The sequence below is a fragment of the Lutjanus erythropterus genome, chromosome 20 (genome assembly GCF_056507025.1).
Source record: "Lutjanus erythropterus isolate fLutEry1 chromosome 20, fLutEry1.hap2, whole genome shotgun sequence".
In the NCBI taxonomy this organism is placed as follows: Eukaryota; Metazoa; Chordata; class Actinopteri; order Lutjaniformes; family Lutjanidae; genus Lutjanus; species Lutjanus erythropterus.
This window is the reverse complement of record NC_139336.1, coordinates 27,010,744-27,029,727: the sequence shown is the minus strand read 5'-3', so window position 1 is coordinate 27,029,727 and position 18,984 is coordinate 27,010,744. Positions and strand designations below refer to the sequence as shown.

Here is an 18,984-nt window from a genome sequence, read left to right as displayed (position 1 = left end):
TAAACCCTTTAGTGACTCGGGCAGATCTGAAAATATTCTGGCTGTACTTCTTCTTCTATACTGCTTCTGTGTTGTCCAGCTTTCCTCTTGCTCCTCTCCTTCAGGGTTTATTTGGACCAAACCAGAGTTGGTGATGTCTGGAAAAGTGGAAAGACGAGCCAGTGGGTGAGTTTTATTTAGTTTCTGTTGAGTTTTGCGTGTTAAAATCTGTCACATCAGTCTCATCATGGGAAATCCAGGGGGGTCCAGGTTGAAAAATCCCGAAGTTACTCTTTAAGTAGTTTTCTTGCCTAAAAATCATTTGCTAAAATGCCTTAAGAATTTGCCTTATTATTTATCTTAATGCATTTTGTAAATATAAGGTGGTACAGTCAGTATTTTTCACCTTTACTTGCATCAAGGTCAGTGTTGAGAGGCTAACCGCTGAAGAGAGAAGTGTTCTATTAAATAATCTCTGAGGCATTAAAGTAGTGCCTTCTTTTTCATCTTAATTCTATGCTGTTCAAGGATATCAAATGCATGAATAAAAAGCTAATGAGAGCGTATCAACGGCACTAATGTTTACACGACCCTTCTCTTCTTGTTAAAAATAATTACAGCCTAATTTGAACGGTTTAATTTATGGTTCACTGTCACTGCAATGTCTTAATGCGGTCTGTGTTTTTAATGTGATTGGATAAATAAACAGACTTTTTTTTTTTTTGCTGTTCATTTGCTGCTCAGTTTTCCATTCTTAGTCTGTGTTTACAAATCAGCTTCGGCGCAGTGTTTGTCGTCTTGGCTGCTCCGTCGGCTCATCTGGAGCAGTGTTGGTCCTGAAATCCTCCTCTGTGAGACATCCATCTGGCTGCAGCCTGCAGCAGCACTTCTGTTAGACGTCCATATATTCAGTGTTGTATACCACACAGGGATATATAGTGCGGCAAGGAGCCCTTACTTCTAGAGGAGAACAGACGCCGAAAGTAATGCAGCGGCAGCACATGTTCTAGTGATGTGTGAGGATGGATGCTGGGCATAACATCTTTTCTGGTCCCTTCAATCACACCCAAATCTTTCCTGAATATATCTACCACTCTACATCCCAGTCAATCACATTATACATTATACACTAAGTCTGCAACTAACAATTATTGCTTTATGCAAGTAGCCTGTGCAAACAGTTCATATCACTGGGGTTATCTCAGGTTGATTGCTGCAGGAATGAGGCCTAAGACCCAGAAATGAGCTAGCATTTTTGCATTCCCGGTTTGCGAATTTTTGCCTCGCTGTAGAGCGAAATCATGACCCGCCCTACTCTGACTGGCTAGTACTCGTCACCTTTGTTGGTTTGGGTCGTTCAGGTTGGGTAGGTTTAAGCATGAGGAGTGATATTGGGTAGGGTTACGGTAAGAATATCAAGGTAAGCCGAGCAGAGAGAGAGGAGGGTGAGTCATGCCTCAGCCATCCTGGGAAAAAATGTCACTCTTGGTTCCCTCGTCTTAAAGTCACAGGCCGTATATTAAATAGTGGATAGAGGTTCCAGGTCTGAAAACTGAAGCCTATGCAGAAGTCCTCTAAACCTACGTTTTTCCTAATGGCCAGCAGGGGGCGACTTCACTGAAGCCTGAGTAAGCTTATGACAACATGACTTGATTTATGGCCTCTCAGTAAACAGTTTCCTAATGAGTTTATTGTCTCAATACTTGATTTAAACTCTGTTGAGCATGATGTTCTTTTTTTTAACAAGATTCTGTTACTGCATCACCTGTTTCTCACCTAAAATCTTTTCAAAAACATATTTTAGTTGATTATAGTTAATGGAAGAAACTAGGCAGGTTGCCATTTTTTCCTGCTGAAAGGACGAACCAAGCGCTGGCCAAGTTGCAGCACGTCACCCACAAGCTCCACGCTCTCGTCAGTACTGCGCATGCTGTGGTCGCAAAAACCAACCATGGCGAACCCTGTAATGCCAAACTCGAGACTTTGAAATGGTTGACGTGACGGTTGGCTCGCCTTGGTTAGTTTTTGAACTGGGTTTTGGTTAGATGCTGGAAATAAGGTCTGTGGTTAACACAAGCTTACAAAATGTTCATGTTTTGTTCAATGTCATAAAATACATCAGTAAATACCCCACTCTTTGAATTCTGAAGCTTGTACGTGACTTTAAAAAGGCAGTTACTAATGAGTGGTAAAATGAGACTGAAGAGGTTGTCTGGGACATTAAATGTCATCATGCCGAACACTAGTCATTGTTCATTAGTGAAGATTATCTTGCTGAGCAAAACATGGTGTAATAATTTCTGTTTCAGAGCTTATTTTCTGCGCTAACCCAAACTCCAGTGGGATTCTCTCATTGGATTTTTGTCAAGGGAACCAGAGCGATGCTCATTTCCAGGTTGGCCAACAAAAATACGTCATCCCTGCAGCGCTATTGGACTTTAGTCTTACATTTCTAAACAGAAACCCTTTGTTAAAATATGGAGGCTGTGGAGTTTGAATGATATTAACAATTACCAGCCAGGAAGGATGCAAATGAAAGACATTATTGAGTTCATACCTGCCAACCCTCCTGATTTTCCCAGGAAACTATTTCCCATAGTTCTCCCAATTAAAAAAAAGGGAGGGGGGGGGGGGCACATCTATAAGTCAGTAAAATGTACTTCAAGTGTGAAATGCAGGAATGTTTAATATGCAGTAACCCAGTGTTTCCCAACCCTGGTCCTCAGGGGACACTGCCCTCCATGTTTTAGGTGTTTCCCTGCTCCAACACACCTGATTCAAATGATCAGCTCGTCATCAAGCCTCTGCAGAAGCCTGATAACAACCTAATCATCTGAATCAGGTGTGCTGGAGCAGGAAAACACCTAAAACATGGAGGGCAGTGTCCCCTGAGGACCAGGGTTGGGAAACACTGCAGTCGCCCTTTAGGATTACCATAGTGAATTTTCATTTTTGGGTGAACTATCCCTTTAAGGTTGGCAAGTATTGTTGACTTGCCTGATGGGAAATTTAGGTTCAAGTGTTTTTAGAGCCTTCCCCACACTATTTTGCTATCTGCTGTGAGTCCCCAACTTTAACTGCAATAAGAAATTACTGGAATAGCCCTTTAACCTTTTTTTTGTATTTAAGTCAGGACATTTTGACACTTCAGTTTCTACAATGCACATCTCTGGTGCAGATTAAATACATCTAAACTGTTGGTACGTTGCACCTGCCTGTCCTCCTCATTGTGGGGGGGAAAAAAAAGAGAGTCTCAAATTCAGGAGCCCATGGGAGTCTGGAGCTGTAAGCAGATACACAGAGTCACAGTGGCTCTCAGTGAGAGACTGTCCGCCTCCTCTGCACAGCAGGAATGTGGAATGCACCTGAACTGGATCCTGCATGAGGAAGAATGACTGCTCAAAGTCGCCAACCCACCTGTTCCGGGACGCAAGTTTCCCTGGCAGCTCCCGAGAAAAAAAAAAATCATTACCCATTCATTTCACTAATCCCTGTCTGCCGTGGCGCAGTTTAAAACCCAGAGCGGCTCCGGCGCAACGATGGACGAGTGCTGCATGTCCGGTCAAGAAGCCGAGAGACTCCGGATACACAGAGAAATAGAGAGACAACTTCGACGAGATAAAAGAGAGTCTCACCGGGAGCTGAAGCTGCTGCTTTTAGGTGAGTGTAGTTACTCACTTCCACATGTTCACCCACTGAGACTCAAAGTTAATGGTTTAAAATAATTAACAACCACATGCTCACATTCTGAGGCATTAAAACTCATAAATGGACATTATATAACAGTATAATTTGGATATTACCTCATAAATCCAGCCTACAAAGTGATAAAAGCCAACAGGTTGCCATACAGACTGTACGTAATGGTTACAGCCCAGGTGAACAGCTATAATTATTTTTTCCTATAAGGTGTAACTAGCTCACTAAAATGTTCCTGTTGAAGGAGAACTTACTGTTGTAATGATTCATCCAGTTGTCACTGTTGATTTTAGAGACTATTTAAGGTTTAAAAATGAAAGATCGTTCCTAATTTATATTACACAAGAGGGTTTAGGGCTAGATTTGGTTAATTTGACTGAAATAGCAATTGCGATATGTGATACAATTAATAGGAATTATCAATTTCCAATATTATCAATGTTAAAATCTGATAATGTGATATTTATTGAGGTCTGTACCAAACAAACATGTTTTCTTTCACCTGGAGAATAAGATTTTTAGGCCGGTGCATCTTTGCAGCACAACAGCACTTCACTATAATACTGTTTTCTCACATTTTTCCTTTTTGTGATTTGGTTCTGGCTCTGTGATTTGGATATTGCCTTTGGCCATATTGCGATTTTATTGCAATTGTGATTAATTGTGCAGCCCTGTGAGGGATGTAATGATGTAATGATACCAAAAGGTATGATAACACTACGAAACCATGTTTGTCATATCATTCTGTCGTCTCCAGCATGTTTTGTTGGTAGAAAATTTGGTTTTCCTTTTGTCTTAAAAGTGCGTCTGCCTTCTGACTTTAATAAAATAAAATAAAAGTAGCCAGCCACAATGTAAGCATGTGGAAAAATATTTCATTAATTGTCTAAATAAATAAAAATTAACACAAACAATGCAGCAGTCAGTAGCAGCACTAAAAATAATAAAATAATTAACCAAGAAATATCACAGCATGTATTGTCACAGTCCAGTGTGATACTGAGATACTGATTTTTTTTGTCTTTGCAAAATGAAATATTGTTTCAACCCTATGACATAACTATAATGTTTGCTCCACAAAACTTTTCCTGTGAAGAGAGAAGTTACTGTTATGATGATTAATCCAGTCGTCACTTTGATTAGTTGAGATGAAGCAATATAAAAGTTTTATTGTGACAGACCCTGCATGACTTATATTTGATTTTAGAGGCCGTCTTTGTTATTTAAAGTTTAAAAAATTAACGGTTTAGGGGATGTAACGATACCAAAAGCTCAAGGTCATTAATCCCACAATAAAAACTCCACAATATGATATTCATTGTGTTTTATAAGATAAAATTAAAACAATAAAAGATAATAAAATAACCATGTGATGTCACAGCACACATTGTCACAGTCAGTACGGTATTGAGGCATTATTTTAATTGCTATATTGTGATATTCAATATATTGTTACAGATATACATCACTCGATGATAACTAAAGTTTTCCTGTAAAAGGAGATCTTACTGTTATGATGATTCACCCATTAGTCACTGTGATCAGTTGAGATGTAGAAATAAAACAGCTGCAGCTGGTTTGTGATAAAGCCTGCATGACTTATATGTGAAGCTAAATGCTAACATCTGCATGCTAACATGATGAGGTCAAATCTTTATCGCGCTAAAAAGTTCAAGTTTTGACTTTATTCTCAACATGGTTTTGAAATGAAAAGTAAAATTAAAAATAAAAACTTACCCTTTCTTTGTTTTCTCCCGTATGTGGCTCTTATACTCCGTTGAATTAATCCCTGCTGTCTAAACCCATGAACACTGTCCAGTCCTGTCAGACTGCTGTTATTACAGACATGTCTGACCCAACCACAGCTCCCTTTAGTTGCCCACTGACTTACCTTTTCTTTGGCGAGCGATTCTGCCCATGACAGTCTAGGGGCCAAAGGAAATAGTGTTCATTAAACGCAGCTAAAACAGTATCCCATTTGTTTTATTTTTTTAAAAACTGCTGTTCTTTCATAGAAGGCAAAGAATACAACCTGCTGTTGAGTGAGGTTCAGTGTCGGTGAGATTTTGAATGAGAGTTTCTTACTTTTCGTTTGGGTTTCACATCGCCTCTTTAGTAGTACAGGTGAGGCTTTCAGTCTGGGTCAAAGTGATGGACTAACCAACAGATAGACAGCCGACGAGCCACGTGCAAAATATGGTCAAAAAGTCACAGTGTCTGTGTGGAGGTTAGATGGCGGTGATGTGGGGACTGCAGTTAAAGCTGCAGGCCGTGCTGTTAATCCTCGGGGCCAAGTGAGTTAACACTCTGATTAAAAAAAAAAAAAAAAAAAAAAAAAAAAAAAAAAAAAAAAAAAAAAAAGAGGGTGGGAAACAGGGTGCATGCAGGTTAAATTTCCCCTGAGATTTGTTGCAGCAGTACAACTGCATGCATAGAAACAACTGAAAGCAGCCTTTCTAATCATTTAATTAAATAATTAAAGAAATCACTCATGCATAAATACAGCACACAATAAAGAAATCACCTGGAGAGCTTGCGCTGCTCCACATCATTTAAAAGGTAACATAGCCTGCAGGGATTGGTAAAGGTGTGGGTGTGGGCGTACACGCAGTTTCTGATGAACTCGGGGCTCATCTGCACGTCTCTAGTGGGCAAACTTTGGAAGAATGGCACAAGAACTGCCAGGAGAAGATCATGGTTTGGGTTAAAATAACCTTTGTTACATAAATTAACATATGTAACTTACGTACGTTATGTAAGTTAAAAAGAAGTCAAGTTAACTTAAACCCCAGTGCCCTGTTTGAAAGTCCTGTGTTTGTTTTGACCCACCCTTCCACCCCACCTCCTCCATTCGTGGACTTTCTCACTCTTTACACTTTATCACCTGACTTTGACAGCAATCAAAACGCAACACTGGAGAGGTGCGTCCGCAAATGATTACAGAGGGTACCCACAGTGTCACGCCGGAAAACACAGAGGCACTGACCGAACTGCTGCCGACTTCACCGTAAAGTTGACTGCAACTCTCTTAGTTCTGAGCTAATTTTTATGGACTCTAGTTTTTTCTAATAGTGGTGAGAAATTGAACATGGTAGTAGTTACTTGTTGGAGTTAAATTCAGTTACTGTGGGCGATCTGATCAACTCTGTGCCAAAACATTAACCTTCTGAACAGCCACAACTTCCAGGCTCCAGCCTTTGAATATGCAACGTGAAGAGCAAATTATTCAGAATTTCAGCTTTTGTGATTTCTGACTTTCTAAATAAATAACAAAATGTACTGATATTTAAATTTAGAAGTTTGGACTTATTAAGTTTATACAGTTAGGCAAACCCAAGACACATGGATTATAGTTACACCATTCTTCCTGTCTTAAAGAAAACTTAGATGATACACACTGATAAAACACTTAGGTATTAAAAGCTTTTCGAAGCTTTTCAAGCTTTTCAGATTTTGCGATTGCAACATGATTTAGTGGAAATGATAATTTTTGCATCACTATTTTTATTTTAGCTGAAAAAAAAACCTAAATTTTTAAGTTAATTAAACTATTAAAATCATGATTTTGTGTAATTTTTGAGGTCTGTACCAAACAAACGTGTTCTTACATCTGGGCAACAGTATTTGTAGGCCGGGGCATCTCTGCTGAATACAGTACTTCATTATAATGCTGTTTTGTCACACAAAATTGACCCCTCTGCAATTTGGATATTGCACTTTGCCATATTTCCTTTTTTTTATATTTCGATTAATTTTGCAGCCCTAATCTGTATTATAAAAACTGTTCATTATACTATACAAAACATCCTTAATTCAAAACTTTGCAAATCTCTGCTGGTTCCATCTGACAGTTGTGGTGACATTGCAGCAGGTGCTTCACCATCTGTCGCCTGCTGGAGCTCTGCATGCAGTCTTCTAGTTGTGAAGATTTGTTGAGCGTATTTTTTTTTGGTCTCCCTGAAGTCAAATGCTATTGAGTTCCGGTTCATCAGGTTTAGCCGACAAACCCGGCTATTGCAGACGTATCTGGATCGATAGATATCGAGGCTTTGGTATGTGTTTTTAAACTAGTGACAGGTTTCCTTTTACATTCTTCACATAGTTGGTGAAACCTTGATGAGCAAGCACTTGATAACCTTCATAGGTAGTTCCTTTTCCTCATTCAAATCGAACTGGACGGCTGCATGTTTCCATGAGACTAGACGTGTGCATTGAGGCTTTAAGCGCTGGTGCTCCTCTAGGACATTTTTCGCACATTTTCCAATAATAATGCTTAATTGTAAAAGCCATGTTAGGTCAATACGTTACATTATGTCTGTTCTCTGCAGTTTTGTTGCTTTTGCTTGAATTGCATGCGCTAAATAAATGGCAGGTAAGTTAAAAAGTGCAGACAATAAAAAGAGAAAAAATGTGTCACAGTGCAGAGCATCGTTTTGACAAGTATGATGATGCGTAAACACCAGTCAAAAGAAAAATATTAAAGCTCAGAATAATTCAGATGATGCCTGTGAACTCTGAAAGCAGCTCACTTATAACAGCTTGACTGCTGGTTATTTTGGAAACAATATATTACACACGAACTTCAGGTTGAGTTGAGGCTGTTTGGAGGTTGTAATATCCTCCTGTAAAGGTCAGTCTAATGGTTAACATTTTTAGCCATTTTAGCCGCTTAGCTGACATTCTTATCAAGAGTAATTTACAACCAGAGGGCAGGAAGCCGTTCACTGTTTCACTCAAGGGCACATTGTTGGGTTGACAGACACATAGACCTGCATAAATCAAACACAAACCTTCAGTCTCCTTCAGCAAAGTAAAGTATATGACTTAAATACATGAGAAAAGCCAGATGAAAGGTTGGCAGCTTGGAAATACCAGAAGATACGAAGTATAAATGCAGCCACTCATGTAAACATTCTGACACCTGTAGCTGTGAGAAAAAAAGTTTAATAACCTGTGAAACTTTAACTTCTTATATTCCTGTTAGATGATTCGATCAGACTCTCAGTTTTCAGGTCACAATTAAATTTAAGGAAGTCCACTGTGTATGGTGTAGACCTGCAACAATTAAACCATTATTAAATTAATCGTTAACTATTTTTATAATTGATTAATCCGTTTCTTTTCTCCTCTGTGACAGTATTTTGGTTTGTTTACAAAGTAAGACCTTTGAGATTGTCACCTTGGCCTTTGGGAATCATTGATCAACTTTTTTCACCATTTTCTGTCATTTTATTGGAAAACAACTATTAATTGATTCATAGGGAAAATAATCGACATAATTAATTGACTATGAAAATGGTACACCCCTCTGATTATTGAAATTAAAAGTTCATTTTATTGGCTGGGTATTGATTCAGATGTCCCAAATCGCTTACATTAAACTTGATATTGATTCGGTGAGGGATATTTCAGTTACAACACAAATTATGTTTGGATATGAAAGAGAAATAATGCTGTCAATTGTACGAGGAACTTTTTAACCTCGCACCAGGAGATCAGATACCAAAGGCTGGACTGAACGGATTCAAAATGCAGGCTATACCACACTTCCACAGGAAAAAAGACCAATAAAAGATCGATTTTAGTTTCCTATATTCTTTCACTTTGAAAGGTTGTGTAAGCCATTCTGGAGAAAAATTGTTGACTGTTGAGTCTCAGGTCGTCAGTGCTGGTGCTTTGGTTTGGTTTGGTGACACAGACCAAGCCAATAAAACAACTCCGACTCAACAGTCAGCCCAAAACATTTGACTACCTGGAAGTGAGACTCAACAGTCAACCATCTTTCTCCAGAATCACTTACCCCATCTAGGAATGCAGCTTTTTTTTTTGTTGTTTTGTTGCTGAAATCCTGTTTGGCCACATCTGATCGAAGCCCAGATGCTTTTCTTTGCCCCATTCCTGGCACCGCTTTGATCGTTTCCATCCTTCAGTCTCATTCGTCTCATTTTGCTCCTGTAGGGACCGGTGAAAGTGGGAAGAGCACGTTCATCAAACAGATGAGGATCATCCACGGCAGCGGATACAGTGAAGCTGACAGGAGGGGTTTCACCCGGCTGGTGTTTCAGAACATCTTCACAGCCATCCAGGCGCTGATCCAAGCCATGAAGACTCTACAGATCGACTACATCGACGACAAGAACATTGTGAGAAACTGTGCATGTTTTTTAAAACACTACAGTACATTGCATCAACATCCTGGTTTCCCATGGTCGCCATCTGTGTTTAGCATGTTAGCATGCTAATATTTGCTAATTAGCACTATTCATGACATAAAGCTGAAGAAAGTATTGGATACATTTAAAAGATGCACTAAATATCATGTCAATCCATGCAATAGCTGTTGAGGCGTTTCACTCAAAACTATAAATATGAACCTCATTGTGGCGCTAGAAGAAAAGTCGGGGGGTCAACAAAGTCCTCATGATTCATCATATGGGGACCACAAATAAAAAAATTTCATGACAATTTCATGCGATTGTTGTTGAGAGATTTCAGTCTGGACTGATATTGGCATCCACAGAACCACACTGTTAACATCTCTAAAATTAGCTTCTGTAATCCAAACTGTAATTCAAATTTACCTTAGTCACAACAAATTATTACAAAGTTGTGATTTATGTTTTACTGAAATAAAAGCGGTTGCACCATAGAGATAAATTACAACTCTAACATATAAATAGTTACAGATGCCTTTAGGAAGGTGTAAATCACAAGATGGCAGATAATTATTCTCACTAATGGTAAAACTACACGCTTTGTGTTAGGTTATGCCCAAAGTAATCGTGGTGCAGCCCATTTTAGTAGCTGATTTAGCCACAAGCTAACTGGTGCGACCCGCTGCAGAGTTTTTGTTTGTGTCCCCAAAATCCACACAGTTCTAGATGGAATTCTGCTGCAAGTCTTCAGCCTCCAAATGATCTATTAATGGGTCGGTCAAAGATTGAAAGTTTGTGTTTAGAAAAATCCCCTGCGGATGTTCTGTGTGTTTCAGAGCCACGCAGAGAAGCTGAGCCAAGTGGAGGCAAACCAGGTGTCCACTTTGGAGGCTTGGCAGGCGGACGCCATTAAGCGAGTGTGGAGTGACCTCGGTGTTCAAAGGTGCTACGACCGCAGGAGGGAATTCCAGTTATCCGACTCTGCCAAATAGTAAGACTCTATTTATTTCCTGTCTTGCAGAGGACAAGAGCTTTTACAATGTGGAAAGAATAATACTCATAAAACTTGTGCACGTGCGTATAACAAGTGCAGCTTTCTGCATGACTTTCCTTTTTAGCTGGTCGGATTTGTGTCAGGATATTAAACTGGATGCACTGTTGTTCACTTCTCAGTTACCTGAGCGACTTGGAGAGAATCGCAGCCGTGTCGTACATCCCGACCCTGCAGGACATCTTGAGGGTCAGGGTCCCCACCACGGGCATCATAGAGTACCCCTTTGACCTTCAGAAAGTTATCTTCAGGTAACCTATTGTGGATTGGTGATTGTTTTTGTGCAAGCAGCTCAAACCAGACCAGTTTCTGGCAATGAATGAATTACAGATTTCTCTGAGTTGGAATGTTGTTAGAAGCATCTGGGATAATGTGAGTACACAACTCAACAAATTATATAATATGTCTGGCATTATTTGATATTTTAATGTGGAAATTTTACATATTGTAGCTTCATCTTGTACGTAACCTCTTTTGTACACAGTGCATGCTGGGAAAATTAAAAGTCATGGCTTTTCGGTGACTTCTGTTTTTGTTTTTACATTTCTTTTTGTGTCTGAATTTAAAAAATGAATTTTAACATGTTAATTAATAAGCTTTAGAGGTGCAGGTTTAACCTTTGGGCAGATGTCACACAGTTTCCAGTATTTTTGCTAAACTAAGTGCTACCTTGATATTTGGCATCTTCTTGTTTTTCTTGGCAAGAGAGCAAAAAACTATATTTTTTTATTTTGCTTGAATCAGTGGTCTTGTTTCTGCAGGATGGTGGATGTGGGCGGTCAGCGTTCGGAGAGGAGGAAATGGATCCACTGTTTTGAGAACGTCACCTCCATCATCTTTCTGGCGGCCCTCAGCGAATACGATCAAGTCCTTTACGAGAGTAAGAATGATGTAAGGTCAAAAGCCTCTCAGTCTGTTCTGCTTGTGACATGGCTAAACTGTATTTGCTCTCAGTACTTGTTTATTCTTTATCCAACTTAACAAACTTATTTCCAAACTCTAGCCTTTTGTCTAAGACTGTTCTCACGTCCTTCTTCAGAATCGCCTGAGTGAGAGCCTCGCTTTGTTCAAGACCATCCTCTCATACCAGTGGTTCCAGGAGTCCTCAACCATCCTCTTCCTGAACAAAACAGACCTGCTAGAGGAGAAAATCACACAGTCTCATCTGGCGACCTACTTCCCGACATTTACAGGTGAAGCATGTGATCTCTTCCTGCCCTGCATGAGTTAAACCAGCATTCATAGCTGTGTCTGAAATCACTTCCTATTTTTGATTAAATGCACCATATTTACTGTCCACTATTTTAGTTTGAGTAGAGCTAAAACAGTTGATCCTTCCTAAGTCCCGCCCCCTTTTCACTCTGCGCAATAAGAGTTGAGCAAGTTTAGTAACTAACGAAACCTCCTTCCTCCTTTTGTGTTTCCTGTGTGATGTTTCTTTTTTGTCAGTATGATGAAGAATTTTTTAATACTTCTCTTCTCTGCACATGTCAAACAATTTCATAATAAAAACACAAAGTGCAAAATAAATACATTTTTTAAAAAGTAAGCAAGTAATAAAAATTAAGGAAAATAGGAAGGGCGACTATTTAAGGCACAATTTATGAAATTTACAATTTCCATACACACTTTACATGCAACACTGTCCATTACAGTCTTCTTGCCTGTCCTTCAAATTGTCTTTCATAGTTAAGGAATCAAAAAATAACGTGTTCTTAAAATAAGTAAATAAATAAAATTACGTAACAAGAGATAAAAGATGTAACAAGATGAAACAGAAGAGTGGGAAGCCCAACTGGAGTCTGTACTTTTTCATTTTTACTCGAGTAAATCAGTACTTTTACCCACTTCTGCCTGTTCCTCCCAACCTCATCTCCCTGCTACCCAGGAATCCCGTAAAGACTTAAACTAACAGCATTCAGACACAGAGGAATTAGATTATTCTAATTCAATATCTAATGATATTCACAGAAATAACCAAAAGCAAATACTATAGTTTACTATAGAGTTAACTGTTTACTGTCCTCCTATATTGGGAGCCTTTGTCTTTCCTTCTGATTCCCTCTGATTTTGACCACTTCCGCCTCCACAGGGCCTCAGCGTGACGCCGAAGCTGCGAAAAACTTCATCTTGCAAATGTACAAGGACCAGCACGGTGAGCGCCACAAACCCCTTTACAGACACTTCACCTGTGCCACGGACACAGAGAACATTCGGGTCGTCTTCAAAGCTGTCAAAGACACACTGTTAGTCGAAAACCTTCATAACTTCAACCTCGAGTGAGGACGCTGCTGGGAGGTGATGGTCCTGCGTTGTGAAAGGAGGAAACCTGCTCATACAGTCACACGTTGTAACACTTTCATGGACATTTTTATCTGTTAGGTGCAGTTGCAACTTGTTCAGAAAACCTCAAAGAGAGACAGACAGCTGATAATTCACATTTATCTCAGCACTGTAAAATACAGGCAGTATGTGCCATTTCTTGCAACACACTTCACCATGAAAAAGCATATTTTCTATTGCAACAGGAGGGAACTGTAATGTCAATTTATTATTGTACTGAGGTGCTGGAGATGGGTTCCTCCTATACCATTACTGTTTTACAGGTAAATGGTGCCAAACCGGTTTGGCAAAATCTAATCCGCTGAGAATGCAACAACACTGGGAGGAGCAAATAGATTAGCCTGCAGGGAACTACAGTGCCTTTAGTTAATATTCATCCTGATGTGTTCATTTGTTTGACAACAACCGTGTTGTCTATAAAAAAATAATCTATTCTTCTATTTTTTCCACTAACTTTTTCCACCTTGAAAATATCAATATTAAAGCCACATGTATGTGTTTGTAACAAAAATGGATTCTGCGCTGTTCCTTCTTTGCTCTCTCAGCTTAAAAGTTAATTAGAAACTGCTTGCATACAAAACAACTTAAAGATTAAAAAAACTGAATATAAGTTGAATTATTAGTTTGACAAACAAAAGAAAGGTCTTAGAGTTTTAACTCGCAGAATGCATGCTGGGAAGTTTGAACCAACAACAACCATTTTGTAGTTTAGTCAACGACCAAAATATGCGCTAAGTGCATAACAGATGTTGTGAATTGGTCTTAAACTAATTAGGCTACATCGTCCTAATCAGTTTTAGCAAAATGTTGACTTAATACGGAAACTGGTTTTTAAAATGTCATTCTCATAAGAGATTAATGTTTGTGTCAAGTGAACATATTTTTTTCATGTCATTTTGACATTCCTCAAAATTTTTGTGGACTCTAAAAACACTAAAATTTTGTCATGGATGAACTGACCCATCAGAAGTCCCACCTCTTTTGGAGCATTTTCTCCCTTCCTGTTAACTTACTTACATTTTGTACATGCTAGGCTAGGCTAGGCTAAGCTGAAACAAAAAACACATTTTGAAGATTGAAGTTCAAGAAAACGCTGGGGAACTGTAACAGCAACATGTAGATAGTTACATTTTAAGCTAGCTATTGTTAGCTAAATGCTAGCTAGGTAACTAGCTAATCTACATCAATTCTTAGCTAGCTAGTTACATCTGATAGCTAATGTTAGCAAAACATTTGCTAACTAATCTACATCTATTGTTAGGTTGCTAGTTAGCTAGCATTTTCTAATGTTAGCTAACTGATGTGACTATAACTTGTGTCCCTTTTACAAGTCCCCCGTGAAGATATTTGAACCAGCTTCAAAATTAGGCTTTCTTTTTAACATAGATGAGCCTAAAACATAGCATGTCTAAGGAAAGGAGAAAGCTGACCGAGGTTTTTTTTTCAAGTTTGCACGACTGTTAACGGAGCACAGAGCAAAAAGAGGTGGGATCAGTTGGGGTTTACAGTGTTATTTTTCTTGTCACATGGAGTGCAGAAATAAGTTAGCATGTTAGCATCTCTGTTCCCTTGTCTTAAACATTGCATTTACGCTTCAAAAATCCTAAACTTGGTTTTTGTTTGTGAAGATTGTCTTACGCAACTAAACTTTTCTTTGCCACAGAGCCTTTTTTCTGGATTAATCCAAAATCCACTCAAAAAATCTCACTGAAATTTTGTGGAGGGAACCAGAGCAATGCTAACTTCGGGCTGACCTGCAAAAATCCATCCTCCCTGCAGCGTTTTATTGTGCAGAGCTTCGTTTTGACATTGAAAATATATGATAAAACCCCAAGGTTTCTGCTCAGAATTGTATGATCTGTCTCCATCCTCCTCTATCATCCATGATATATGACTGCAGCTGCACGGCACTGATTAACCAGAGGCTGTTTTTGGGGCGTCTCTAGTCTGTGCTGGAGCTTCAGGCGTGGTCACACTGATCGGCATGCTGTGGCAACAACCTTTGTACTGAACAATGATCAACATCGTGCAAAGGTCTGACAGGCTGGTCTCTGTCTTCCTGTCTAACTGCCGGGACTGAACAGTGGTAAGTGAAAAGAGGCATTCAGCGAGGTTAGACCTGTGCAGAGAACAATGCCTGTTTCCACACGGAAGGAGAGACTGTCTAGGTATTGATTTTATCTGCTATGTGGCTCTAGTTCGCTTGTTTAAGGGTTGAAAAGTTCAGTGCTAATGCAGGATATAAAAGGACACATTTGAATTCGCCTTATAGACAGTCAGTGGAACAGCAAGCATCAGATATTTGCTTTGGATCAGTCACTGTTTTCTTACCAGCATGTGGTGAAGCGTGTGAATATTATCAGCACATGAAGCTGGCAATGTTCTGAACGTTATTGCTCTTTTTTTTACCCCGAGGGCTAATAAAATGTTGTAGCTGCACAGCCAGACTCACAAATCTGCTGTCAGGCATTAATGGCAGTCCCACACTCCTCGTGGGTAAACTCTCAGAAATAAAGGTCTTAACTAGAACCGGAAAAGGTTCTTCGGTTTGTCCCCATATAAGAGAACCCGTATTGGTTAATGGTTGAACCTTTTATAAAGGTTCCACTTGGAACCCTTTCAGAGACTTCTACCTAGAATCAGACATAGGGGGTTACCTGTAAAAAGTTTCACTCAGAACCCCCTATGAGAGGTTCTACAGAGAACCCTTCTATAATGTAGTGTTTTCACCCCGAAACCCTCTCTGAGGGTTCTTTCTATCCTCTCTGGGGGTTCTATCTAACCTTCTAAGGGTTCTCTTGTAAACCTTTTTACATCCCAAGGCTTTTATTTAGAACTCCAGCAGTTCTAACGAGAATCTTTTTATATGCCAAGGGTTCTATGGAGAACCCGCCCGAGGGGTTCTAACAACAACCTTTTTATATTCTAAGGGTTTTATCTAGAACCCAATCAGCAGGTTCTACCAAGAACCTTTTTATATTCAACAGGTTTTATTGAGAGCCCACTCAGCACGTTCTACCCAGAACCTTTTTATATTCCAAGGGTTTTATCTAGAACCCACCAAGGGGGTTCTGTTGAGAATGCTTTTATATTCCTAGGGTTTTATCTAGAAAACACTCAGGGTGTTCTACTGCAAACCTTTTTATTGTCAACAGGCTTTATTTAGAACCCACCAAAAGTGTTCTTAATGGAACCTTTAGTCTCACAAAGAACCCTGGACAAACCCTTTCTTTCCAAACAGGGTTTTTCAGAGGCAGACGGAAGAACCCTTTTGCAAATCTCATTTCTAAGAGTGTAGCAATAACGCCACACACACACTGAGTTTATCCCCTCCAGTCGAGGGTAATAATGACAGACACACACACACACACACACACACACACACACACACTCCTATAGCCCCATTCAGTTGCTCTCACTGCCTGAGGAGGAAGCTGCTGTGGCAGAGAGCTGTTATAGCAGGTGATCGCCCTTATTTGGTAATGGCCCAGATCATGTGACCACAAAATGGTGGAAGCTGTGAGCTGTTTGTAAGCTGAGCATCTCCGAGAGGCTGGGAGCAGGAAATATAGGCAGGCAACTTGGAAGTACATCCATGATCTGAGACGCAAGAGGACAGAGATTCCCGAGCCCCAGCAGCGGTAAGTAGATGGTTTTTATTCTGCGAAGATAAAAAGAAGAGAAAGAGGGATATGTTCTTGTTTTTTTTTCCTTCCTCTCACAGCCAGCAGACAGACAGGAAGCAAGAGGGAGGGAGGGGCTGCTGTCATCAGCACTGTGGTCCTGTGGAAGTGGAGCAGCTCAGCATCCTCCATGGAGGATGCACATAACAGCTGATTTTCTTATTCTGCAGTGTAGGAAGCAGCGTCTGTCATTGTATGTTTGTTATCTGTGTTTGTGTGTGCACATACTGTACATATTTCTGTGAGACGTCATCCTGGCATTTATCTCCACTCTACAGGAATCAACCATTCAGCTTCTTTTTCCCTGCTGCAGCTGCTAATGCAATCACATCTTCCTTGTTTGAGGCATGCAGAGTGTGCCGAGGAGGAACGAGGATGTTTCTTTTTTCATGCGAATGAGCGCACGTGACTCACTGTGAATTTGCATCTCTGCCCAATCTGTGCTCAGGCGAGCGTGCAGTCATTCGCTTTGAATCAGCACTAGAAAAAGACAGCGAGGAAGGGGTTGGGGGGGGGGGGGGGATGAGCTTGTCATGATGTAACAAGCCCTGCTCCTCACCCTTTTCCTCCTCCTCCTCCTCACCCATCAGCATCCCCTCCCCCCTCCACTCCTCCTCCTCCTCCTCCTCTTTGAATGGGAGGATTATTCACTGGGAAAGATGACCTTTAACCTCAATATCTTGCTCATTTTCCTCATTCTTCTCTCTCCTTTCAACCATTACCACCTTATTCTTTTCTCCCCACTGTTCTCTGATAACTGTGCAGATCTGTCTGTAAAATAGATTACAGTCGGTGTATTGATTAACTAAAATCAATACACTCTGTGTGAACACATGCTGATGTTTGGTGGGGGGTGGTTCTTGTACTTATGCCTTCTAGTGCAGCCCAACCAATACCGGGTTATTGAGGCTGATGCTGTTATTGAGATTTGGGAGCTAAAAAAATCTGGTTAAGAATTATTTTGGATCCCTTAGATTCGTTTTTAAACTCGGCTACAAGGACCTTTACTATAGTGTTGATTTTGGAGGCTCTTGTGGACAAAACATAATGTCAAAAATACAATTATCTAAAGAAAAATCTCCTCCGGTATCTTTTTCTGAACGTACAGCACTACTGACTGTAATTTTGCCTTGGAAATTGTAGTCTTGCACAGCCAGAACTGCCAGGGGGGGCAAAAAAGCCCTGCATTGTTTGCATTTCTTTAAACAGGTCATTCCCAAAGGAAATTTTATTTAATGTTAAGATTATGTCTGCAGTCCACCTTGTATAAAGCATTTATTTTGTTTCTTTAGGAAATAAAAAGCCCGTTAATTCAGCCTAAATGAATTTATTTCTCATTTATAAAGTTTTAACATGTATATGTATAAATAAAGCGTCAAGATAACATAAACTGATGCAAAAATGGCAGTGAAAATGGTCGGGAACGTTCATTTCTGCACCAGAATTTATTGGGTTGCGACGGTTTGTCATTTAAAAAAATTGGGTCTCCAGAGAAAAAGTTTGGGAAACACTGCTTTAAATCATTCACAGATGTGATGGGCAGTGGAAGCCCAGGATGTGCTGACGGTGCGGCTGCAAAAAGGTGTTGAGGGGGAGCTTGTTTTGCACGTCAGTAGGTGAGCGCTGGCATTAAAATGCCACATGCCTTCATGCCACTTAAAACAACCAACCAACGGCAGACTTATACTGCTGTGTGCATCTGGTGAGTCAGACGAGGGAAAATAGGCTTTCCCGGTTTACATGCCTGAAATGGTTTCATTTGATTTCAAGGAGAATCCGACCAGATTGGAGACATATAGATTAACTAAACAAGTCAGTCTTCTCACTGATGGACTTGTTTGCTTATGGAAGTCAAATAGAGGTGGAAGTATTAAATTGAGATTTTTTTTATGACCAGCTAAAAACTCCTTGTGGTACGTTTGAAGATCATGTAAAGGAAAAAGGTTTATCTTCTGGTGATACATGGTGGAACACAGTTGCAGAAAACACTGAGAACTGTGTAGCACTGAATAATGGAGTTAGGCCGTTAAACTGTTGTTCATGATTTCTGTGTTCAGGAACCTGAAACATGTCT

General features: G+C 39.9%; 2 protein-coding genes across 4 annotated transcripts in view; both read left to right on the top strand.

The window, feature by feature from the left end:
- The first annotated feature begins 3,198 nt into the window (after nt 1–3,198).
- LOC146308618 (guanine nucleotide-binding protein subunit alpha-14-like) lies at nt 3,199–13,655 on the top strand. The gene is made up of 7 exons (XM_084746709.1): nt 3,199–3,639; nt 9,637–9,821; nt 10,670–10,824; nt 11,007–11,135; nt 11,646–11,775; nt 11,924–12,077; nt 12,977–13,655. The coding sequence occupies exons 1-7, from the start codon at nt 3,519–3,521 to the stop codon at nt 13,165–13,167; spliced, it is 1,065 nt and encodes a 354-aa protein (XP_084602835.1). The 5' UTR covers nt 3,199–3,518; the 3' UTR covers nt 13,168–13,655.
- Nucleotides 13,656–15,070: 1,415 nt separating this feature from the next.
- Nucleotides 15,071–18,984, top strand: part of prune2 (prune homolog 2 with BCH domain) — a 32,890-nt gene continuing 28,976 nt past the window's right edge. Inside the window, exon 1 of one of the 3 annotated variants that reach the window (XM_084745812.1) lies at nt 15,071–15,313. The gene's annotated coding sequence lies outside the window, so the exon portion shown is untranslated. Of the gene's footprint in view, nt 15,314–16,520; nt 16,869–18,984 lie in introns of those variants that run through there. The other 2 variants (XM_084745813.1, XM_084745811.1) reach the window with 2 other exon arrangements.